At 32.0% G+C, this 26,853-nt stretch overlaps 2 protein-coding genes across 2 annotated transcripts; both read left to right on the plus strand.

Moving 5' to 3' along the window:
• The first annotated feature begins 4,056 nt into the window (after window positions 1-4,056).
• LOC107790303 (uncharacterized) lies at window positions 4,057-8,758 on the plus strand. Its single transcript, XM_016612220.2, has 3 exons — window positions 4,057-5,827; window positions 6,273-6,697; window positions 7,934-8,758. Exons 1-3 carry the CDS (start codon window positions 4,990-4,992, stop codon window positions 8,615-8,617), a joined length of 1,947 nt encoding a protein of 648 aa, XP_016467706.1. The 5' UTR covers window positions 4,057-4,989; the 3' UTR covers window positions 8,618-8,758.
• Window positions 8,759-14,050: 5,292 nt separating this feature from the next.
• Window positions 14,051-15,466, plus strand: LOC107790304 (presenilin-like protein At2g29900). Its single transcript, XM_016612221.2, has one exon. It carries the CDS (start codon window positions 14,119-14,121, stop codon window positions 15,424-15,426), a length of 1,308 nt encoding a protein of 435 aa, XP_016467707.1. The 5' UTR covers window positions 14,051-14,118; the 3' UTR covers window positions 15,427-15,466.
• The last annotated feature ends 11,387 nt before the right edge of the window (window positions 15,467-26,853 follow it).

Genomic DNA, 26,853 nt, shown 5'->3' on the forward strand with positions numbered 1-26,853 from the left:
TTTTGCAAATCTGAAAGGATTTATTTTATGAAATAAAAAAATAAATTTAAATAAAATAAAATGATATAATATAGAAGGAGAGAAGAATATAAAAAGAATATTTTTTTTGGGTGTAAAAATAGTGTAATGGGTTGAAGTTAATTTGCACCATTTTAGTGTTTATACCATTTTGGTGTAAAAAAATAGTGCAAGAGTTGGAGATACCCTAAGTCTGTCTTTAAATGTCAATATCCCAAATTATCTCACGATTCAACTACAAAATTTTAAATCATTTGTATATATATATATATATATATATATATATAGAGAGAGAGAGAGAGAGAGAGAGAGAATTGGATGTTCAAAAACTGAATTATGCTGAACACGTAAGTTCATGATTATATCAGCCAGTCTTAGTGCCCTTTAAGAGAAATGTAGTTCTCATGATAACTGTTTGTGGATGTACTTTTATATCAAGGCTGTGGATCATATATTTTAAAATAGTTCAAGGACCTTATTTATTGAAAAAGTAACTTAAATAGCCTAGCCCCTGTATAATTTATGTAAACTTGCTAGAAAGAGTAAATTTCAGTGGCGGATTTACCTTTTGAGGTATGGAAGCTGAAGCACCTATTGACTTTGCCAAATTATGTTATGTATTCATATATAACACTTAAAAATTTAAAATAATTGATCATGAGTACCCATTATGATCATTTTTTTACGACGGTAAATTTACACTAAAATAAGTTAAGCATTCACGATCTGTAACCGAGATCCGTTACTGCTAAATTCGATTGGTTATTGTATAAAACTTCCTTAGGGGCCGTTTGATTGGGAAACAAGTTATTCCGTGATTAATTATTCCGGTATTAATTATCTTGAGATTAGTTATTCCACCTTCCTATGGGGATAAAAAATACTACAATCTCGGGATTAGTTATACCACGATTTTATCCCAACCAATACATGGAATAAACTCATCTCAAATTTAATTCCGGAATTAGTTATCCCTTGTCTCTCGTACCAAACGAGCCCTTATTATTTTGTGCAAGGTCCAATGCAAACCATGGCGACAATTAAGTTGAGATCTCTATTCCACCACCTTATCCCCTCTCCCTTTCATAAAACAAACTAGTATACTTACCCGCGCGATGCGCGGATCAGTTAAATAAAAAAAAGTGGAGAGAGATATTGGAGATGTATATTGCAGGCTAAATTTGCCGACCGTATTAAAAAGAATTAAACCAAAAAGAAAAAGATGAATTTAATTGAATTGTCTGTCTAAATTTTTTTGCTAGGGACCACCAATCCCCAAGATATGTTTCAACATTACTTTTTATTAAGGTCTATAACATATTCCAAATTTATTATTTAACATTCTTGCATTTAATATAGATCTTTTACGTCATCGACTTCATTGTGCAAAACATGAATTTAATGAACAATTCAGAATTGCATAAATTCAAATAACTTTATCACTAACTCTTTCAGAACACAGAAACTTTTTAACATCATTAGAATGTACGCAAATAATATGCAAGAGCTTTGAAAGTACACATAGGAAGTAATATCATCCAAATACATATGAAATATGACTCAGAGGTACACAATCTATTATTTTATAAGGCATACATGTATAAGATATTAAAAGTGAAAACTGATCCAAAAGAAAAAAGATATTTTGGATTTTCCTCGTAAAGGAACACTAATCATGACATAATAGAAAAAAAACACGATTAATGTAAGAAATCCTATCTATCTGAAACATAGTCACAAATGTATTTATGAATGAACACTAATAAAGACAATATTAATAAAAATATGATTGCTGTAAGAGAACTTATCTATGATAATAAGTTATTTCTAAAAATGAGATTGCATAAACGCACAATAAAATATTATACAATAAGTTAATTGCGAATAATTCAAAAACATTAACTAAATCAAGGAACCAAAGAAACAACTTCCATAATATTTGATACTATATACTAGGATTTCGATTTAACAATAAAAAAATATACAACTCGATATCCATCTATTGAATATCAATACCTAGCCATCTCACGTGACCGTACAATTACTTCAAATTATCAATGAGGAAGGATGGTTGAAGTATAAGTCAATTCAAATTTTTATCTTTATTATAGTCTATAGCAATTGTTAAAGTAAATTTGTACAAGACACTTGTATCACTTGTATCACTAATCAATACATCATTAACAAAACCATAATCGATATAAGAGAACTTATCTACGATAGTAAATTATTTTTAAAATGAGCTTGCATCAACACATCAAACTAAGTGAAATATAGTACAATAAATTTATCATGAATAATTCAAAAACATGTACTAAATTTAGGAAACAAATATAAAACTTTCATAATATTTGATACAATATACTGGAAGTTCCCTTAAAACTAACAAAGCATACAACTATACACCTAGTCATTTTACATGACTGTACAATTACTTCAACTGACAATGAGGAAGGATGGTTGAAGTATAAGTTAATTCAATTTTTCACCTTTGTTATAGTCGATAGCAATTGTTAACAAATTTGCATCAAACATTTGTATCATAGGAGGACAACAACAATAATGCTTATCATATCCATTAGTATTCCAAATAACAGCCATTACAAAGGCTCTGAACCATTTTTCTTTAGCCTATGACATTTCAACGTCTTAAATGTATGACATTTCAACTTAAATTATATTCAAAAAATACATAACTACTTAGTAGTAAGGTGAGTTGAGGAAAAAAAATCTGAATAAAATAGTACTGAGTTAGCATAACAAAATCTCAGGAAAAGCTCAAAAGGAACCGTTATTTGCACCATAGGTTTTTTCCCATTTCATGTTTGGTCAAATCACACGTAACTTATGATAACTTCACTAAAAATAACACAGAAAATGTAAGTTTTAACTTTAAAAAAGTTTAAAGGTCTTTTTCTTTCCAACCAAACATGAAATAAACTAATCTCAAATTTAATTCCGGAATTAATTATTCCTTATCTCTCGTACCAAACAAGCCCTTATTATTTTCTTCAGGGTCCAATGCAAACTAACAACAACAACAACGACCCAGTATAATCCCACAAGTGGGGTCTGGGGAGGATAATATGTACGCAGACCTTACCCCTACCCCGAAGGATAAAGAGGCTATTTCCAGGAGACCCTCGGCTCAAAAAGCAAGGTCCAATGCAAACCATGGCTACAATTAAGTTGAGATCTCCATTCCACCACCTTATCCCCTCTCCCTTTCATAAAACAAATAAATAAGCAGAAGTTAGCCGTTGGCTACTTTGAAAATCTCATCCACTGAAACCTAATATAAATATATTCCTATCACACGTTCCTCATGTCCATTCTTCAGATTTTTATTCATTTTATTAAGATTTACGTTTATTATATATACACTCTTCTTGCAGTTGAACTTGAAAGAATTGAAAATTAAATATTAAATGAAAAACAGACCTGGTCTTTCGTATTGACAATTACAAGAATGTGACACTACGTCTAATAATCCCATCTTTAAAGAGTTGAACAAGTTTCGTTTTAAAAAAAATGGACATTAGTTTGAAATTCTAAAATTGTCTTTTTTCGCTCCTTATAATTAAATTATGGGAAAAAATACGAAAAAGTTGAATTTGCATCATGGATAACTCAATGACAGGGCAAACTATGTAGATTATGTCTATATAGACATTGTTATTATTATTAAAATAACACGTCAGTTCTTTAAAAATGTAATTTATCTTTCAAACGATAAAAATATGAACGATAATACTATCAAAAGTCTAGATATGCTCGTAATAAATTCATATATTTTGCATGATAATAACGTGAAACAAAATGACATCATTGTATATTTGATCAAATACGATAAATCTCAAACTGAAGAATAATCAAATTCAAATAATTTATTACCCATTACTACTACATTATACAAACTTGCAACTTATATATCTTTCATTTTCAAAAAGAAAAGTCCAAAAAGGATGAAAATAGAAATTTAATTATCATCCCTCCTTTTGGCTATAAAATTAACATCATTTTAGTACAGGCTGGTTTTAAGGAAAAAATGTGTAAAACCATATAAAATTTCTCCAAATATTTCTTTACTGTAAAAAATCTCGCCTTTTTGTGTGGATAATGGGGGCAAAATGAGAACCCAAATCTACAACCAAATGACCCTTTTCACACCAACCTGTGAAAAAAGCTCACTCTTTTCTTTTTCTCTATCTTAAACAGACCCAGAATCCTTTTCAAGATTATTTTTTTCTTATTTATATTCATCACTCCCCCGGTAGCTGAGTTGGGTGAAGTTGTTTGGTGAAAATTGGTTCATTTTTATTGGTGGGATTTTGCACTTTACCTGCGCCTTTCAAACGAGTAGCCTTTAGATTCTTGCTATTTTTAATTGGATTTTTGGGGGAAAATTGATTATTTCTTTTTATTGATGCGTCGTGCGGTGCAGAAAGGATGTTTTTTCCTATGTTTTAAAGGGATTGAAGTTCCTGCTCTTGGTTATTGAACATGGCTTCTGATTGTTCTTAAGGTTTTACAGGTTTGACAAGTCGTGTTTGGTTCAGAAAATTGAGAATAATAGAATTATATCCGGGCATTGATTGTTTAATTGAAGAGTAATTTTTCCTCATTTGTTAATTTTTTAGCTCTTTATTTCCAGTTCCTATTAGGGTTCTTGACTATAGCTTCTCAAGAACAGAACTTTAATTTTTTTCTTTTGACAGAACCTAGATAAGTTTTTCTTTGTTCTGGATAATCAGGGGCAATCCGTACTTTTTTTTCCTATACCCTTTTGAATCATAGCAAAGGGATACTTCTGTTAATTGTGATTAATGCCCTCCAATTTGATTTGTCATTGGCACTTTTCTTGTTTTAGGATTTAAGAAGTTTTGCCTCTGCTACTTAGATGATTGCAACAGGGAGATTCTGGTTGTAGAACTAGGTTAGTATTATCTGCTGTGAGGAATTGCAGTGAACATGGATATTTGGGTTGTGGCTGCAGCTGCTGGTGCTGGTTATATTGCGCAGCATTGGAAGGATCTCTTAAAAAGCAGACATGATTTTTCAGAATCATCTCTTAAGTCTCCTAGTTTTATAAGAACTGACTCATTACCGCATATGCAGCAAGTCCTGGATAATAATTGTTCCTCCCCTGTTGAGACACCTAGAATGAAACTAGGCAAATGTCATGATCCAGAAGTGGCTTCCACCAGCAGTTTGGCTGATGAAAACCTAGAGATATCATGTGATTCTGATAATTGCAATTTAGCTTCTGGGTTTCTGAGTAATAAAGAGCTTCAAGGAGATCAGGGTGGAAGCATATGTGATAACATCAATGAACGGGGGTATGAGTCATTACTACCCCCGTCTACGACTGAATTGGCCTTTTCTTATGGTGGTAATGCAAGGAAAAAGGGCAGCCTTAGGAGTAGAAGAAAAATTGGGCATCTTATAAAGCCTTTAAATTCTCTAGAAAGTTGTCTCATGGCTCAATTATACAAGGAACATGGTGAAGTTGAGAACTATATTTTTAGTTCAAACTCTTCACCATGGACACCAACTGCAAGGCCATTTGTAGTTACCGATGGAAGCAGAATTATAAGCAGAGGTACGTCTAATTCCTTAAGTAACCCAAGAGGTGCTGGACATCATAAGCTGCAGGATAACTTTTCACAATTGAATACTGTATTTGGAGTCCCTCAACTACCTAGTGTTGGATCCATGGAGCTCCAGGGAAAAGCCAAGGTGAAGGATCATTCCGGAAGATTTAGTGATATCATTAAAATGAACAATGAGAGACACGGCAGTTTACAAGGTAAGTTTTTCCGTTGGACACTGTTTTTGTAACTGTTTTCGTGGTAAAATTTAATGAAATAGATAGATTAGATTTTAGACTTTGGAATAGCAACATTCTTTGAAAGAATTTAAAACCAGTAGAGCCAAGGGGATGTAGCTCCCAGGTATTTACCATCAAGATAATATGCTAATGCGCAGCTTTTTAAAATGATAGTTAACTTTAACATGATGAGACTCGTGAATGATTTAGCCGTTTACCTGCAACAGTCGATGGAATACAAAATAATTTGTAAGCGAGATGGTCGTTTTGTACCTTAATCAGTGTCATGTCTGTTTCTTTCGAAGCTCATAACTGCTCATGACTTTCCCTACTAATGGCACAATAAGTAATAAACTTCTGTTGTTTTAGTAAGTAACGCTAACAGCTCCTATTATCCCCCATTTTATGGTTGTCTTGAAATCAGGATCATCTCGTGGTGTGCTTCTTTTCTGTCTTGGAATATCTGTGGGCATAATATCTTCTTTCTGGAAAAATAGAAATGAAATGGATAAATTAAATGAGTTGCTGAGACAGTCAGAGAATTTGGTTCAAGATCTACATGAGGAACTTGAGATGAAAGATTCATTAACTGTGAAAGAGCTTGCCGCTGAAGATTGTGAGTCACAAGATACACATAATGATTCTTCAAACAATGGAGCTTTACATGAACCTTCCCCTAAAGGGAAGTTGAATAAGTCGTCAACAAATTACGATGAGGACTGTCAAAGCCAGAAGACAGAGGAAGAATCTATGAGTAAAATTGAAGCAGAGCTTGAAGCTGAACTGGAGAGGTTAGAATTAAGTATGAACTCGTCTAAGTTGGAGGGGAAACTCGCAGAACTAGATGAGGTAGGAATACTTTCTGATTCATTATCTCTATGTCCCTTTTTTTCCTTTTCGCGTAGCAAAAATACAACTTGCTTACTTTGATACTCCATTCTTGCAAATGCAATTATCTTATTAGAGAAGATAATTTAGGCATTATATGCATATAAGCATTTTGGTCCATGATCTACAACTGGTTAACTTTGATAGCTTATGAATTTATATTTTTTCAAGGAAGCCATAGCGCTTATGGTTTGTAATGGATAAGCTTGATTTTCTTATATGCTATGCAAGATAGATACTTCCATCAGTTCTTGCTATTAGAAATAATTATTCAGGAGGATCTCTCTAGTGCTTATTGATTCTGGTGGTTATGTTGCATATTGTTGCTGAGCTCTTTAGTCTCTAATACTGCTATTAGTAGGATGTGTACCTTACATTTATTAGTCATATGATCAGATCTAATATCTTTATTGAACTTTATGAAAATATATTTGTTGTTCTCTTAGACATTATATCCTTCTGCTTTCCTCAGGTTCGCCCATTTTTTTCCTCTCTTGCTAACCTCTTGATCTGGATAGTATAGATCGGCAACTTTTTCAGCTTATACTATGTCAGGAGGGCTCTTCTTTAGAAGATCGAGAAAATTTCACATCATGATGTTTGTGGCGAATGAGTTTTTGTGCTTCAATTTGCTTGCTCTGGCAGTTAGTATTGTGATCTAGTGTGCAATTTAGGCGTATCTTGTGTTTGCACTCTCTGTGTTGGAGATTTTCTTAATGTTTTCTTTTCCAGATTTTTTGTCGAACTTCTTGTCAGTCTTTAATCAGTCACTATGATCTCTTGCTTTTGTAAGTATCATCAATCTCAATCTTCATCAAGTTGCTCTTTTCTTTCGATCCTCTAACGAAGTTCAGTATTCATGTCTTTACTAGGAGAACCATTAGGTTAATGATTTGTAGGATCAGAGTATCATCCATATTTGGTTTCTAGAAGGAATCTATGTTATAGTTTGAAGAATTCATAGGATAGTTCTCAGGAGAGATTTAGAAGTTATTACTGGTGCAACTCTTTTACATCCACTAGTAAATGAAAATGAATCTCATTGCTATACGACTTCAACAACTAGAGCCAGGTTCCAATAGGTTGCTTCGGTGAAGAGAAAATGGAAGACAACCTACACCTGCTTAAGCTATATATGTATAGAGTCTGTTGTCTGCTATTTTGAAGAAGCTTTAACGAGTGTTCAATCTTTTGCAGCTTGATCCAGACTTTGTGCCAGATCTAGCTGAGGGGGAGTTAAGAGCTGAACTCTTTAGTAGACAAGCCAGAGGTCAACCTTATGCAGATCAGGACGGTAGTGCAACCTCGACCCCTCATCCTGTTGACTATGCTGTCTCGCCAAGAGAGCTGAGCTTACGGCTGCATGAAGTCCTTCAATCACAATTAGAAGAACGCCTCAAGGAGCTTGAGATGGCACTTCAGAACAGTGAGAGGAAAGTTCGGTATATGGAAGCAGAACTTGTAAGTTCTTGGAGGGATTCCTCAAACAGTGAAGGGGGTTCTTCTTCAACCCATGGTAGTCCTGTAACTAAAGTTGAACAACGTACAGCGGACCAGCCTGTGGTAATCAATTTATCCGGGGAAGCTTTAGATGCATATAACGAGGCTTTTGACGAGTTCACAAGGTTAAATGAGTCAGAGGAAGAGGATATTGCTGTTGCATCAGGGGTTAAGAACAGCAACCACCAAGAAAACTCGCACAAACGGGAACATAACTTTGACTTGATTGAGAATGGCAGGACGAATGATGAAAGTGAAGATGGTGATGATGAGATGGAAAAGTTGTTAATTAGGCATATTGTTGAGAAAGCCAGGAAAGGCTCTCCAGCAGTTTTAAATGTGCAGAGAGCTTTGTTCTCACTTGATGATAATGAACATTGATATATTCTCAATACAAAGTAAAGAGGAAAAAAAAAAAAGATTTTTGCAGTTAATTGACTACTTTTCATGCACCCACAACTTTCAAACTGCCAAATTTTAGCTTTTAGCTTATAAGTACCAGTTTATGAGTTTCAGCTTTTAGCTTATAAGCTACTCCCTCCGGTTCATAATCAATGACCTTTTGACATTTTTATTTTGATTCAAAATAAATGTCTTTTTACATAATTAAGAAGGAATTAATTTTGTTTTTCTAAAATTTGCCCTTATTTACATATTTTAATGTGTCAAGATAACAATATGCAAATTTTAATTAAGGGTAATTTAATTAAGAGTTCGTACTTCTTAAATGATGCGTCAAAAGCCAAAAAGTCACTTATTATAGACCGCAAAGAGTAATTTTTAAAAGCCAATCTAAACTCCCTCTTACTAATAACATACATGGGATTACCTTCTTTTCCTATTTTAGTTTCTCCCTAACAAGTTTCTTCTCTTACTTTTAGCCCGTTATTTCACAAATTATAAATTTACTCTTAATAATCCTTTTCCAAAAGCCCTTTAAATTGCTATTTATTGACTTTATGATTTTAGAATTTTATGTATAAAAACTTATAATAAAAAACTTTAAAAAGTGCAAATGCAGCCAATGTAGGTCATTATCTAATTAAACTTAAGCCCGACTTATAGCAAATGATTAAGAGATGAAGCGTCCTAAATCTCCTAGGACTAAAACACTTCAACTTTTTCCCTTTTCTTTTGGGGTGAGAGACTATATATTGTGCGTAGTTGCATTATGATCATTCATAATTAGGTTTCGCCTACTGTGAAGAATTGACAAAGCTTTTACACTAAAGAGGTTAGACTTCTCTCCCCTCTCTTCTCTTATAATTAGTACTTACTAATTACTATTATTTTGTTCATAAGCTGATCCCTTTTTTGGTTTTTGTTTTTCCTTTTCCTTTTTTTCCCTTCGTTTTCATGTACTATATAGCATGTTGCTTAGTTATGGAGTTCAAATTATTTTAGATCATTCCTTGCTGTTTTTTTTTCTTTCTTAAAATGCTTTTATAGTTGATGATGTTGTTTTTTGAGCCAATGATTTCTTGGAATAACCTCTCTATCTTTACCAGTGGCGAAGATACATGGTCATAAAGATGGTCAACTTACCACCCTTCATCGAAAAATTACACTGTGTACGTAGGTAAAATACTATGTTTTAGAGGTATATAACACATTGAACACCCTTTGTCGAAAAAAATTTCACTTCTTTTAAATTTGAACACCCTTGGAGAAATTCCTAGCTTCGCCACTGATCTTTACAAGGTAGGGGTAAGATCAGAGGCGGAACCACAATGTCAGCTATGAGTTCAGCTGAACCCAATAGCTTTGATTCAAGTCGTGTATTTGTCTTAAAATTTTTATTATATATATACAAATTATTAATTTAGAACCCAGTAAATTAGGATCCCGAACAGCGCTGGATCTAGAATTTTTAAAATATTTGTGCTCAACTATTTTTAATTTGGAAATTACCAATTAGTGTATGAATTATTAATTTTTCTATACAAGTAATAGTGTCTGTGTCCAAAAGAGTCGTTTGGTTCAATATTTAAGATTCTTAATATTGAGCTCATTATATTTCTAAAGTTATGGATTCATATCTACTATTTGTTGCAATTTTAGTAAATTTTTATACACAAATTTAGGCTCCGCGTCAAAAGCTATGGGTTTAATTGAATCCGTAGATACAATGCTACATTCGCCTTCGAAAGCAATTGGTGCTTAAGCACCCAGTGGTAGAGCCACATGCACCTAAGGGGTGTCAACCGGCACACCTTCGTCGGAAAATTACATTTTTTAGCTTGGTAATTTTTACAAAAATATGTATAGACACTATATAATGACACCCTTTGACTTTTTTGTGAGTTTATTTTTTAATATTTTGACTCTCGTTAATGAAAATCCTAGCTCCGTCAATGTAAGCACTCATAATAGACAATTTAGATCCGTCATTGATTCCGAACCCATAAGTTTTAAATTCTGACTCTGTCTCTAAGCAAGGTCTGTGTACACAGTGCACACTATCTTCCCCATATCTCAGTTATAGAATTACACTCGAATTATTGTTGTTTTCGTCTTAGTTATTAATTCATTTATTAGTTGTCATGATTAGGGTGGAGAGGGCTACTTTTGTTCCAAATAACACAATGGAAAAGAAGAACAAGAGTACTCTCGATATGATTTCTAGTTTTATCAAGCGTGGAAAGCAGCAACTTGCACCAAATACTAGGATGAATTCAAAAGGTGAAGATGATGAATGGATATTTATGCTGGAAAATCAAATTGATGAGAAAAGGGAGAAGGAAGAACAATTAGCAACGCTTTTAATTGTGGTTGGTATCGTGCTGCTTTATTTCAACTATTTTCCTGTGCTCCTTGTAATTGGGAACGACTTTGGCCCCTTTGTCTCCAGATTCGTTAGCTTATGCTGTGCATTGGCTATCATCGTTATAGGTTTAATAATGCTCGACCCTAAGGGATTGGAGAATCAAACCCTTAAACATTAGGTTTTTTCCCCTCGTTTAAACATTTATTTTTGACAATATTTGGTTGAGTTGAAGTAGGAGAAGAGTATTGATGTGGCAGTTTGTTGTTTTTGGAATATATTTTAATTTAGCCAAGTTCTTTATATATTAAGATAATAACTTTGATCACTTTTTTTTGCGCAAATAATTAGTACTCCTACTTAATTTGTTTGCTCAAACATAGAGTTTGGTGTAGTTTATTGTCTTCAATATTGTTGTGACTTGTGAGTCCAAAACTTAATATATTTGTATATATGCACTAATGTATGTGATCTTAGATGAATATTAATTTCAGTAAATACCATTACTTTTATATTTTGCTTTCACCGACCTTAAATCTTCTATAATTAATATAATGGTATCTTGATTGTTAAATCCTCGAATTTGAATTGTTAGGCATGGCTGTTCTCCAGAAAAAAGAAAAGTTAGAGCTAAGCAATATAATACATGTAATATGTAGGTCCAATTCTCTTCTATATAAAACAAACTAGTAGTAATTAAGATAAAAGAGAACTATATAATGTATTTAATATAAAGTTTAAAATATTAGAGAAATACTCTCTCAATTTAATGTGGTCAAATCCTGCCTATGATACAAGTCAACTTATAGTAAAATAGGAATCATTTGGTTGGCGGGATTGTTTGACCAAAAAGTATAAATCTTGGTTCAAATAATTAAATTTATGTGAATACGAGTTAATCTTAGCTAACAATAATATCCTTAGATGGAATTTTTAGAGAAGTAATGACTATCGTATTGATCTCATCGAACAGTGGTAATATCGTATAATAGATGTTCTAGTAATCAGGAACAATTATATAGCATTCAATAATAACGAACAACAATAAATGGCATTCAAGTAAATAAAAGGAATAATTTACCCAATAAATGATGGAATAAGTGAATCTTTTCCCTGACAATGAATAATAGACAGATTCTTGAATATTTGAGTTATTCTTGAATCCGATGGAAAAGTATCGACAAGAATCTTAGAGAAAAGGTGATGTTTGTATGCTAGCAAATGAGAGCTGAATCTTTTAGTGAGAATGTCTCCTTTACAATGAATCTCATATGTCCCATATCATTCTCTTTTTTTCTATTTATATAGGACATATTACTAGGAAACCCTAAGGGTCGTTTGGTATGAGGTATAAGAAGGTATAAGGGTGGTATAAAATTTAATATCGCTTTAATACTTTGTTTGGTTAGCAAACCAGGTATAAGTTATCCCGGTGTTAATTTTAACACTGAGATAACTTGTACCTTATAGAAGGTGGGGTATTTAGCATCGGTATAACTTATACCTTCTTCTTAGAAAATATGCAATTGTCATTCTTAATAGAACATACCAAACAACGAATAAATAACAATCCCAGCATAACTTATAACCGTATAAATCGTATTCTAACCAAACGACCCCTAATAGTACAAGTGCAGAGAATATCCCCTAGAATATTTTCTTTAATATTCTATCTTGAAAACATGCCATTATAGCTCTGCCAACGATATCGACATCGACCCTTATTGAAGCCTCGACTACGACTCTCATTGACTCTTCGACCATAGGCTTTACCGCTTCTCGGGTCATCTCGACGAATGACGATATGGGAACCCTTCCCTTGCTATATCTTGGTCTAAATGCTCTAAAGACAGATTTTAACCCATACAGGGATAAGAAATAACAATTCCGAGTAAAATACGAGATTGTTTTATTTTGCATTTGATTATGAGTATTAATTACTCTCAAGAACCATTTTATAATAAAATGATAAAATTAGTTATCCCATATTGGAATATTATTGTCCATCCCACCAACCAAATGACCCTTAAGGTCAGTGTGTATCTCGCTAAGAGGATGTTTGGATTGGCTTAAAAGCTGGTCAAACCAGCTTAAAAGCATTTTTGGGCTTATTTGAATGAGTGTTTGGATGGGCTATAAAAGTGCTTTTAAGCTACATACTTTTAAGCTAAAATACCAAAACAAGCCAAAAGCAATAAGTTGACAAACTCCAACTTATTGCTTTTTGGCTTATAAGCTCCTTATGTTTGATCAAGTGATTTACCTTACTATCCCTTCTACTTTTTTTAAACCCCAAAACTACCCTTCCCTTACTAATTAAAGTGTCAGTTCTCATCACTATTTTTCAGTTTATTGTTGCTGCTACGTTCACCAAAATTAGTAACTTTTTTGAAGTGCTAAAAGGGAAGCCAACAGTAGCTTTTTAAATAAATGTTTGATATACTCTGATATTTTGTAAATATTATTCTTTAGCTTTTTTTTGGGTTCCATAACAATTAATTTTTTTTTTGTGTGGTTGAATCCGTCCTTTGTTTAATTGCTGAAACTATATTCTAAATCAAATATTTCAATGAATTTACATGTTATCCCAGAATCTGAAGCTATGAATGGAAAAATTACTTTTTTTTGGTCAAATAATTAATTATTGTCTATTATTAAAGAAATAATATATATTTAGGTAATTAATTGAAATTGAAAGTGATTTAATTATAAATTATTTGTATGTGCGTTAATTTAGAATAAAAAATGTAGTAACATCTTCTTTATAGGTTAACAGTTTTGAGGATATTTCAGTCGTTTTTAACAGAAAAAAATGCTTACTAGCATTTGTTTACCAAGCACTCCAATAACTTTTTTTCAGCTTCAGCACTTTTTACAAACATATAACTGCTTATTTATAAAACAAGCTTCAACACTTAAAAAAGTGTTTCTTTTTTTAAGTCCATCCAAACGGACTCTAAGTTTGGGCCAGACTCATGTATTAGGCCAGCTTCCGCATTCGGGTCTACTCGGGTCGGGTTATTTTGACATCTATTAGGGATCCAAAGTCGAAATTGGAAATACCCAAATTTTCTCACAGACCATCAGAAAGCAATTTTTTGGGGGAGCTCCAATTCCAATGGAGCAAAATCCAAAGCCTAAAAGCGTTCTTGATTCTCTCGGGGAAGAAATTGTGAGAATCGTTATACCAGTCTCAATTTGCATGCTTATAGTGGTCATTCTTGTTTCAGTATTAAACACTGATTCAGATTCCTCAGGCCCTTCATTTACATCTGTAGCCACAATTGCTTACACTGAGAGCAGCTCAGACTCAACGTGGGACAAATTGAAAGGTGCCCTTTTGAATGCTTTGGTCTTTGTTGTGGTTGTTACTGCTGTTACATTCCTTTTGGTATTACTTTTCTACTTCAGATGCACCAAATTCTTGAAATACTACATGGGTTTCTCGTCTTGTCTTGTTTTGGGATTCATGGGTGGTGAAATATCTCTATTCTTGATATCAAAATTCAAAATTCCAATTGATTGCATTACTTTTGCATTGAGTTTGTTCAATTTCACTGTTGTTGGAGTTTTGGCTGTGTTTATGTCAAAGACAGCAATTATAGTTACTCAAGGATATTTGGTTGTTATTGGAGTGTTGGTTGCTTATTGGTTTACAATGTTGCCTGAATGGACTACTTGGGTGCTTTTGGTTGCAATGGCATTATATGACCTTGCTGCTGTTTTGTTGCCTGGTGGGCCCCTAAGGCTACTTGTTGAGCTTGCAATATCTAGGGATGAAGATATCCCTGCTTTGGTTTACGAGGCTAGGCCGGTTATTAATCATGATTCAGTTCCAAGGGGTGCTGTTGTGCAAAGGAGAGTGTGGAGAGAAAGACGGGACAATGATTTCGGCTCCAATGAAAATTTAGACTCTAGGTCTAACTTGAATGCAACTGTCAATTCTAGTTTGGAATCGAATTCTGGTCTTGAAAGGTTTACGTCAATCGGCAGTGATGAGAATGAGAGGAATGCAGTTGATGTGGAGGATGCTCCAGTTTTAAGAGCTGAGTCCGAGCTTGCTGCACCGCTGATTCAACATAGGATAAATGTCAGAATGAATTTACAGGAAGGGTCAAATGATGATTTTGCACTTGAAGGAATCGGGTTGGGATCCTCAGGTGCTATTAAGCTGGGGCTAGGAGACTTCATATTCTACAGTGTATTAGTAGCCAGGGCTGCCATGTACGATTTCATGACAGTTTATGCATGCTATCTTGCTATTATAGCTGGTCTTGGTATCACTCTGATGCTTCTTGCATTTTATCAGAAAGCTTTGCCTGCTCTTCCTGTGTCCGTTATGCTAGGTGTCTTGTTTTACTTATTAACTCGGCTATTGCTCGAGACATTTGTTGTACAATGTTCTATGAACCTGTTGATGTTTTAGGAACATGATTTCCTCATTGTTAATGGAACTACTTTCAAGCAATAATAATTCTTCACTCATATCTGTTATAACATCTTTTTTATTGTTTTGACCTGCATGTTCCAAGTTGGTCGAATTGCAAGAGTGGATACATTAGCTGTAGCATTTTATTTTTTTTGTGTGTCAAATAAAAGAAACAGCTAGTGGTTCATGATGCCTGAGGTGCAGAAGCCATACCCCACGGATACGAGAACGAGACATAGGAGCTAGGTTCTATCTACTAAGCAAATTAGACACTAGAAACCATTATATGCCAACATGTCGATACATTGCTTATGCTTTTTATAGTGGTGCATGCATATCATAGAAACGTCTTCTATATTTGGCACATGAGATAAGCTATCAGTATCTTGCTTTGCCAGTCTGCCAACATGCTTAGAAATACCAGTTACGTAAAGCAGGAAAGAAATTGATTTTAGAAAGCACAAGATGACTTCTGCCAATGCTCTGAGCATTGGCATGGTGAAAACTAAGGCAAGTAGTTGTCAGTCAAGGTAAATAGAGAAGGAGGGCTAGGAATGTGAAGTATGGCTGAAATGGGTCATGTTCATTCTGAACATAACCAATTGTCTAGGATTCAGTAAGACCGAACATCTCTACTAGTTTTAGAGTATTTTTTATTGGATCACTCAGAAGTGATTGATAGTCGTGAAAATCAATGAAAGTGATTGAACTTTACAAACACAAAGATGATACAAAATCAGAAGATTGTTCATCTTCTCGTCCCTTTTGCCTTTACTCTGTTACTTTTATGTTGTGAACTTCGTATCAAATTGCTGAGTGCCTTTGACAATTTTCAGGGGAAGTTCCTTCTTTCCATTCCATAGGAAATGAGCTTTGAATAGTCATACCATGACTTTGGGATATGAAATGGCACTTTTATTGTCAAATTTTCAGCAGAAAATATTGTTTGTTCTGTTATTAAAGTAAGTTTTGAATCTTGATTGTCTGTTTGAAACAACATGACTCATCAGTAATGTACCTGACCACTGTGTTTGGGGAAAGTAATTTGCTTCATTTGAAAGAATGTAAATAGAAAATTAGGAAAACTTGTGCTCTTTTTGAAAGCTATAGTCAATGGAGCTATAACGTTGGCTCGGAACTGTGACTAGTACATTAAGCGTTTAACACATCTTTATCCTTATTTTCCTTATTGGGAACAAGGTAATATGGAAACTCAACAATTATTTATAAACTTCTACTGCAAAATTCTCCCAGGAAGATAGTAGGAGTAATTTCATCTATGAAACAGAAACAAAGGAGAGTATATTAAGGGACATAAAGATAAATGCCAAGGAGAATCTGAAGTCTCTAAAGCTGGAGTTGGCATCTTGTATTGGCTCTGCCTCCATTTACATACTTTGTCAAATTGATTATGTCAATTAGCCTATTTCATTTCACTGTTTGTTCCTTAGACTTGTGATTGCTTGGCAGAGGAGTATCTGGATTTTATTGTTTTTTTACACTACGGAAAGTATGGTTACTGAGAGAAGTGTGTATTTTTTGTATAAAAGTCATCACAAACGCATTCGACAAGCTGCAGTTGCCGGTAAATGACTAAGTTCCATTGGGCCTGCAATTTCTTCTTGTTTGAAAAAGAATTATGATGCCATTGAGCATACTGAAGAGATTGTATGAGACTGAACATGAGTTTACCAAATCATTTGTTACGAGATCTGTTTACTCAACGATTACGAGGTTTTGTTTTTGTTACTGAAATACCTGTTAGAACATACGCAGCGGAAGCAAGCATACAAACCAAACATCAAATACATGTAAACTAGACAATGCAATAATAACGAGATTAGAAGCACTAACATCTTGAAGTAGTTGCACAAATCTTCCAAACAGTAAGAATCCAGAGCTGCAGTCTTCTGCTATTTGCCTAGTAAAACCTTGGACGATTTTTGCTTTTGGGTGGACAAGAACAATACAACTAAAGGTAAGTTATTAGATGAAACTAGTCTTCCTTTACTATACCCGAAATTAAGCCACAACAGGGGCTCAAAAACGTGTAGGATTCTGCAGGTAGAATCCTACTCTAACTCAAAAGGATAACTTTTCTCCCAAGCTACTTTTTACCCAAGTCTGTCCAGGTTTTTACTAGGTATAGCAGGGACCACAGAAATAATAAGAGGTTACCAATTATAGTATTAATTCGAAATTAGCATGAATTAATTCTTACTATAATTAATTGTAATTTATCTATCTATACTATACTAAAAGCACGAAGGCCCTTAGCGAAATATCGTTCGTCTTTTTTACCCTTTCAAAATAGATTTCGCACTAGACAAAATAGTAATTTAGTTCTTTTTCTAATAGTTAAGTGTTTGAAATCAACTAAAATATTGACTACTAAATATTTTCCTATTTTAACTTGTACGAGTCCTAATTTGCACATACATTATATCTTTAATTTATAAAAGCTTTATTTTTATTTCCTTATATTAATTAATACTTCTAAGTTTTATACAAGGAAATTAATTGATTTTTACGGAAGTCAAATCTCCTACTCCTAATAATTGTCTAACGAAGTAAAAACAAGTTATGTAAGGAAAATATATTTCTACGGGACTCATTAATTAATTAATTAATACTTTTTCTAAGTTTTATACGAGAAAATTAATTGGTTTTTACGAATGAATCCCATTATGCTACCTCATAATTATAATTACACAATATTAAAGAGGCACGTAAATATTATTAAATAATATATTTGAATTATAAAATAAAAATTTAAAATGTATAAGTCATTGAAAATAATAAATAATATATCTCGAATTTCATGAGTGACGATTGAAAAATTTATAATTATTCAAGTTCTTCACTTGTACGTTATTCAAGTAGGATTACATTTATAACCTGTGCCAATTAAAAGAAGGCAATAATTGAGTTTAGTTTATATAGATGTTAAGCCATCAAAATATACATGTCAAAAGGAAGGTCCTAGAATTTCCTCAATTTCTGCTATGTACTTTTGATCATTTTTTAGCAATCAAAAAAATAAAATAAAGAAGATTGCTATATAAAAAACTAAATGTTGCTGCAAGCAAATTCATGTGTATCAAATCAGTATCGCCTTATCGCAGTTTGCACTTACTATGCAACAAATCGTACCAAAAACCATTCATGAACACGCATATACTCTAATAATATTTCATAGACATTTAAAAGTTAGAAGGAACTATGTTATTTAAGAATTGGGACTTAATTCACCTTCTGCATAGTGATATATGTATAATTAAAAACAAAGAGTACAATAAAAAAATAAAAAAATAAAAGACACAAGAAATTTGCTCCAGAAAGGGATGAATGCAAGCAACTTGTGGGCATAAAAACTGTATCCAATTATGATATTTACACGCACAAGTTTTAATTTACTTAACACTAGAAACAAGTTCTTAATAGTCTAAACAACCTCATAATTTGGCACTTGGCGGAAATAATTTTTTTTCATTAAAATTTTTTACTGAAAAGTCCTCTGTCATCTCAGTTTGAAATAATAAAACACAAAATGTATCCTAATTGTATAGATTAACTTTTATCTTCCAATGAAGACTTGATATATTCGAATCTATTTATCTATCTATACGATATTAAAAGTATGGAGCTCCTATCAAAATATCATTCACCTTTTTTCCCTTTAAAAACAAATTTCATATTACACAAAATAGTCATATAATTAAAAAGTCCTAATATTTTGGACTCGAAAATTAATTAAGATCTTGATCGTAATAGGACTTTCAAATCAACCATAAATTTGTCGAGTATACATTTTTGTAAATCACCGCCGCTACAGAGATCATTATTTATAATGGATTTTAATTGATAGTTCCTCTATGAAAACTTAAATAGAAACAAATTGTGGTTACTTGTTCTTACATGTGATTTTGCAACAATTATCATTTGATAGCATACACTTTTTGCGAGAACAATATGCCATCAATGATAAACAGTAAGAATCTCTCTTTTGTGTATTTGTCGCATGAATCTATATCTTGATTGAGTCAGTGGTTTTATATGAAAGTCATTTAGAATAATTTTTTCACTTTTTTTTTTGAAATAGGTGTTTGACCATAAAATTTTCAATTTTCACTTGAAGATGAATTTTGAAAATTTTCGAAAATTTGAAAAACTCCAAAACAGTTTTAGGTTGATTAGAGTTCTCAAATTTTAGGGTTGTGTTTTAGTTTCTCCTTTCTTTTTTTCCTTTTTATTTAATGTTGTAATTATTTCCGTTATATACTTATATATCCATATATTTTTTTTTCTCAAAGTTATCGAACCTACAATAGCCCGTAGAATGGATTCGTTAAGATAATGTAGTTTGGTTGTTTAGTGACTTTTTGATGCCTCTATGAATTGGACGATCAAACTTTAAATTGAGTTAGACAAATTAAAAAAAATCTATTCCACATTACTCACATCCAAAATAGGTAGGCAAGCCTGTTTGGCCAAGTTTTTAGAAAGTCAAAGGTAAATATTTCTTTTTAAATATACTTATTTTAGAGAGTTAAGGTGTTTTCGAACAGTAGTAAAAGCTTAAAAAAAAGTACATTTTCCGATAAGCATGGCCAAAGTGCTTCTAAGCATGAATTTATCCCTAGAATTTAACTTTGTCAGTACATTTGTATTTTTAGATAAAATATTTTTTTCATTTAAATGATCGTTGTATCCATCTCTACATCAATTGCTATTACACATAATTTATTTTTATTCAATATTCCATATATTTTTTTATCAATAGCCGCAGAATACACGTGCAACGCATGTACACTAAAACTAGTACTATATTAAAAGCACGAAGGCCCTTAACAAAATATCGTTCCCCTTTTTTACCCTTTAAAAATAGGTTTTTATGGGATAAATTATCATTTAAGTTTCTTTCCTAATATTTAGGACTTTACATTCAATTATTTACCTTATTGAACTACGTAAAAAAATCCTAATATGTAGGAAGGAGTTTGTGGAGGTTGCTATATATATATATATATAATAAAATAAAATAGAGAGTTTTCAATTGTTTTCAATAATAAATACACGTTAAGATATAATTTTTTTACTCTAAAACACATGAAATAGTAGTACATTCTCGAAGCACAATTATATAACAACATGGAACACATCCAAATTCGTGATTTAAATGATTCCAAGTAATTGGGTATTAGCTTATCTGTTAAGCTGAGTAATTATAGGAAAGTTAAAGTCACAAATTCTTAGTTTACTTCAAAATTCTAAATAGTAGTTCATATATAATTTTAAAAAGTAACTTTATCATATTAACATTTTATTCCATACTAGTTTTAGGGTACGCGCTTTGCGCGTGTACCTATATTAATGGGTACATAAATTTTTTAAATTATATAAATAATGTGTTTGAGTTATAAAATAAAAATTAAAAAAAAAAATGTAAGTTCCAAAAAATGATGAATGTTAATCATATTTAGCTAGTTCAATAAAGGAAACATCATATTTTGAAAAAGTCATCAATGTCTTATAATGATGTTTGAGAATTTATGTTGGAATTTCGTACGAAAAATCAAAAAAAAATAGAAGTAAAATTTTGTCCCTTCTAGAGATATGAAAACGAAAAGATTGATCATGTAGCTCTTAAAAAAATATTGGCAAGTGAAAATGAGTCTAAAAATATTGTAGATAGTTGTCATTTATTGCTATAAATGGAAGAAAAAAGAAGTACTGACTCCTCACTAAGAGACATTCTAATTTCATCTTTATTACTTCAAATTTATATATCTTACCAATTATACTGTTAAAGTTATATTATAATAGATTTAACTCAATTTTTTTTATTTCTTTCATGGTGATGCTTTTCTTACGGAAACAAATTTATATATCCTAAGAGTTTTGTAATCTTAAAAAAATTATTTATGAATTTTAGAAAAGATTTGATTTGGATTTTTCGTTTATTAGTAAATCAAAGAATTAACTATTTAGTTTCAAATACTTGAGGAAATTATTTATTTCCTTTTTGATTTGAATTCTAAATATTAGTTTATTGAAAGTTTTATATGTTAATGTTTAACTGTAATATAATTTTATCCACTAAGAATTTTATTTATGAAAGAAAAAAATCTATTAATATTTCATTTTCGCATCTTTGTATTTGCATAATTAGTATTATAGAGGAGGTTGCTCTGATGGTAAGCAACCTCCACTTCCAACCAAGAGGTTGTGAGTTCGAGTCTCCCCAAGAGTAAGGTGAGAAGTTCTTGGAGGGAAGTATGCCGGGGGTCTATTTGGAAACAGCCTCTCTACCCAGGGTAGGGGTAAGGTCTGCGTATACACTACCCTCCCCAGACTCCACTAAGTGGGAATTATACTGGGTGTTGTTGTTGTTGTTTTAGAAAAGTAGTTCAAGTATGAAATAAAAATGTATTATAGTTTTTATATATAGTCTACAAGGATAACATGTAAGCAATTTTAGTTATGATATATTATTCAATTAAAAAATAAATTATACTCTTATAAGTAACTAAACTCTTAAATATTAAAGAACTAATAACATAGAGATAATTTTAGAGACTTCCTCTTATATTTGGCTTTGTAACACTAATTTACAATGTGATTTACGATGTTATATTTATCTCCTTTATTCTAACTTTTTTATAACAATACTTCTAATTTATTTATCATAACATTAAAAAGTTAGAGTTTGACTAAATTGTCCGATATACTCCTTAATTTAGTTAATTTTACAAAAATCTTTTATAGTTTTTTTTTTCTCTAAAATTATTTTAACTATCAATGCTTAAGTAAACAAAATAAAGCGAGTGGATTCCAAAAGTATATGCATATATAAAACTCTTAATCTTGATTTTCTTTCCTTTAACTTTCCACACAGATTAAGTTCTTTTAAATTAATGACAAAAAGAAATAATCTATACTATATTAAAAGCACGAAGGCCCTTAGCGAAATGTCGTTCGCCTTTTTTACCCTCTAAAAATAGAATTTACATTAGACAAAAAAGTCTTTTAGTTATTTTTCTAATATTTAGGACTTTTAAACTAACTATAATCTTTACTATTGAATCTATTTCCTTATTTAAATTATGTAAGAATCCTAAATATTTAAGAATTTGAAATCAATGAAACTTTTCCATATTAAACTTTTACTTATTCCAACTATAACCAACTATGCACTAACACGCTTTGGCCTAAGTATCCTCATACCAAATAGAAAATTTTCACTCTTTCTTCCGTTTCCATTTGAAATGCTTGGACTAAAATAAATTAAAAGATAAATTAAAATTAAAGAATTTATTTAATCTATCTATACTATATTAAAAGCACGAAGGCCCTTAGCGAAATGTCGTTTGCCTTTTTTATCCTTTTAAAATAGAGCTCACACTAGACAAAATAGTCATTTAATTATTATCTTAATATTTAGGACTTTAAAGGAAACTAAAATTTGATTATTAGATTTTTCCTTATTGAATTAAATAAGAAACCCCAATATTAAGGACTTTAAAATAGATATTATTTAAGAGAATTAATTAAGAGTATTACGTTTCTTTTCCTTGTATACTCACGTGATTTCCATAGAAATATGTTTACATTGATTCCTCTTATTAGGGAACCTATAATTCTAACATTACCTAATTAAATATTTGTTCTAATTATTAAATGTAGTTTTCAATATTACATAAAATCGATAAAGAGAATAATATTATGCTCGAGTAGGAGAATAGTTTGAAAATAATTTGTATCTTCTATACTATCAAAAAAGCATAAAATCTCAACAAATAATTAAGTCTTTGAATTAATAAAGCAACGGAAAAGTCAATTCAATTTTGTTTTAAAATTATTATGTAAGTAAACTTATTTGTCAAGTTGATAAAACTCTTAAGGTACACAAATTATTTTACACAATAAGAGCAATTGCCGTGAAAGAAATAAGAAAATAGAGAAAAATTTATTATAATATAGTATTAAAAGTTAAATTGCTAAAATGTTAAGTTGAAGCAATAAGGATATAACCCAAGACAAAAAAAAATCACAAAAATTACCCTTATCATTTTTCTTTCTTTTTATATTTATTTTAATAAATGTAGCTCCCTATATTTTTCATATCGTATTACATCATTTTTTATAATTCAATATTAGCTATTTCATACTTTATATTGTTATTTATCTATGGGTTTCTAGGAGCTATAGTTCTATCTCTACGCTCACAAATTTCTAAAAGACCCAAAGATTCAAATTCTTCAATTTATTTTATTATCTTTGAATAATTATTTTAAAGTATTTTTTTGTTATTTGTTTATAGTATTTGGTAATAAAGATAACAATAATTTTCATAAGATATATATTATCTCATAAATCATAATAAGATATATAAAGACTTATGTGGCGTAGCATTTCTTTGTTTAATGAGCTAGCTTAGTGAGATTAACATTCATTATATTTAGAAACTTACATTTTCTTTCTTTGATATTTTTGTTGGGATATATACTATTAACAATGAGTTTGGTTTAGATATAGTATTTATTATGAAATAATTGTTTATTCAGTTTTAATAAAGTTTTAAATAGATCATATAATAGTCTGTGTCATTTGCTTATATAGTAGATGATTTAGTGTATAGAGTTTAGCTTATACACGGAAGATTAAATCATCGGTTCTTATAAGTATAAAGTTTGAGTTCACAATCTAATGATGGAATTGGACAAACCATCAGGAATGATTGTAGCACAAGATTAAATATAATTAATCTTGATTACGGGAATGGTTTAATTCCAACTTCTTGTGCTAGTACATTTTGTATGTATTGAACGGACCAGGTAGAAATAAGTATTTTATACTGACTTAATAAAATAAACTCTCTAGCCATTAAATGTACTTATACTCTTAATCTTGATATAATTATTATTAACTGTGTATATTATTATTGTTTTGATTTATTAAAAGGCGAGATTCTTTCGTGGGTCAATATGCCTGATAAATTGGATAATAATAATATACATTGGCGAAGTAATAGTTAGTTGATGGAATCCATGTCTCGGTTTAGAGATTGATGATATACCTTTATGAAAGCTTATAAGTTTTCATGTGTAAACCCGGCCGGTGGATTTTGTATCCGACACATGAAATAAGTTAAGCGAAAGTCTAAAGGAAATAATCAATAAATTAAATCGTCAGTAATTTAATTTAATTGATTCGTATCTGAATCTTAACATGGGGAGTTAAATAAGATTTAATGGATGAATTTCGAAATTGAATAAGGAGTGCAATTACGAATTTTTAGTGGAATAATTCGTAATTAATTATGGTGGATATTAATTTCAAAAATTACAAATTAATTCCATAATTTAATTAAATTCTGTGGTCCCTACTGTGCCTAAATAATAGGAAATAAAAGAATCCTTTTTCTGGTGGAAAAGAAAACCTAACAGGTTTTGGAAAAGGGTCTTAACCCTTAAAATTTGTGCTATAAATATATAAGGTTTTCCACCTAGAGGGATGAGTACATGGTGGCTGAAATTTTCAGCCAAGTTTTCCTAGAAATTTCGCCCACACGAAATTGCTATTTTCGGGTATTATTTGGGTAACACAGTAGAAGACCGTGGAACGTTCGAGGATCACGATTGTGCGGGTGATGGAGATTCCATTAAGAAGTTATGGAACTGAAGGCTCACGTGGTAGAAGAGATATGTTCACGCTTCAAGAGGTAACCCGTGAAATCCCGTTTATGCTAGTTGTCTAAATTACATGTGATTTTGATACTGGGATTGCTTCCGCTGCATATAATAATCCATCAATTGGTATCAGAGCTCACTCACATCTAATTAGATAACTAAGTTTTTCATGAAACAAGAATATGGTGTTTATGTGCATTTTTTGAATTACATATATATGTGGTTTTCTGAAAAACTGCACTGCTGTTTTGTGAATTAACTGTGCATAATTTATGGATTATTCTTATAATCATGAGATATATGTTTTTTATTGATATTTGATTGAGATTATCTGAATTTTTTGGGGTAAACCCCAGAAAAACGCAAAACCTGTTTTTGACCGAATAGCCGGAATTTTCGGAGGTCAGCGAACTTGACAGACACCGATTGATCCCAGTCGCCATAAATAAGTTCAAAGGCACGTTTGCGACCGAGATATTCCTTTCTTTTGGTTATAGTACAACCATACTCCTGGTGGACGGTTGTAATACACTCTTTAATCTTGAACTTAATGGACACTTCCAAATATGGAATCAAGACAAGAGAAATCAAGTCCACATCCAAGTTGAAGTGATTCTCATTGTATGTGTCCATTTCACATATGTGCTCGCTAATAAATTTACCCACTTTCCACAAACCTGATTTCTTCTTGGTGGCACGCAACATCCAGTGACAACCCATAAAGTCTCTACGGTATACAACCTTGTATTCTCCGTAGTTAACTCACTTATCGTCATCTCATGACACTCTCTTATACTGTAGATTTTTACAACCCTAATTAAGCGAGCTTTATCAGGGAAATACATGTCCTTTGTCAGAACAGCTGGTCTAGACTCATCCCACATCGCTGATCGAAATTCATCATCATCCCTTGTGAGGGCATCCACGTTCGGCATGCTTGGAAAATTATAAAGGTAGGAAATATTTCGCTCATGAAATGGCACGTGGGACTCGTACACTCTTGGTCTAGCGGGAGGTGGAGGAACATGCTCCCTCGTCAGCTCAGGTTCAACATTCACTTCCTCCTCATCATCACCCTCATCATGGAAGGGTGTGTCATCCCCAGACTCATCCGCATTGTTGTCATAATCACTATCATCTTTCCTGACTCTGCGCATCTGCCAAATCACGAGTAAATACGTCGTCTATGGGCAACTGTGTGAGGTTAGGAGCTTCAAGAATCTCGTTTTCACTGCACAAAAATAACAAAATGATAATATACCCAACTAGATAAATACTTTAGATATAGCTATATCACTTTACTTACAAGTCGTACTGTCTTGACATTTCATGATGGATATTTGTTTGTTAGTGATGACTCCCGGATGGACCACCGTGGTCCAATACTCCAGAACTACACATATTCCAACTATGGGCGGGGTCATAACTTGTAAAATCCGTATCCGGATGGTACTCCCTATGAAAAATATGAGTGTTAATACAAATCCAATTAAAACATAAAATAAACATCGCTAAAGCACCCACAGAATTGAAGTTTACCAGTCGTCTTGTTGATTATATAAAGTCGAAAAATTATTTTGCGGCTGCTCATTCGCTGGTTGTGACAAGTTTAAATCAAGGCAAGCTCTTTCATCAGCAATCTGTCCGGCAAAAACTGCTCCAGAATAACCACCCGATGACTAGGGGTTATCCCTACTATGCACGCCCTCATTATTGAGAAAGTTTTCCACCT

This window comes from Nicotiana tabacum, chromosome 6 (genome assembly GCF_000715075.1).
Source record: "Nicotiana tabacum cultivar K326 chromosome 6, ASM71507v2, whole genome shotgun sequence".
NCBI lineage: Eukaryota > Viridiplantae > Streptophyta > Magnoliopsida > Solanales > Solanaceae > Nicotiana > Nicotiana tabacum.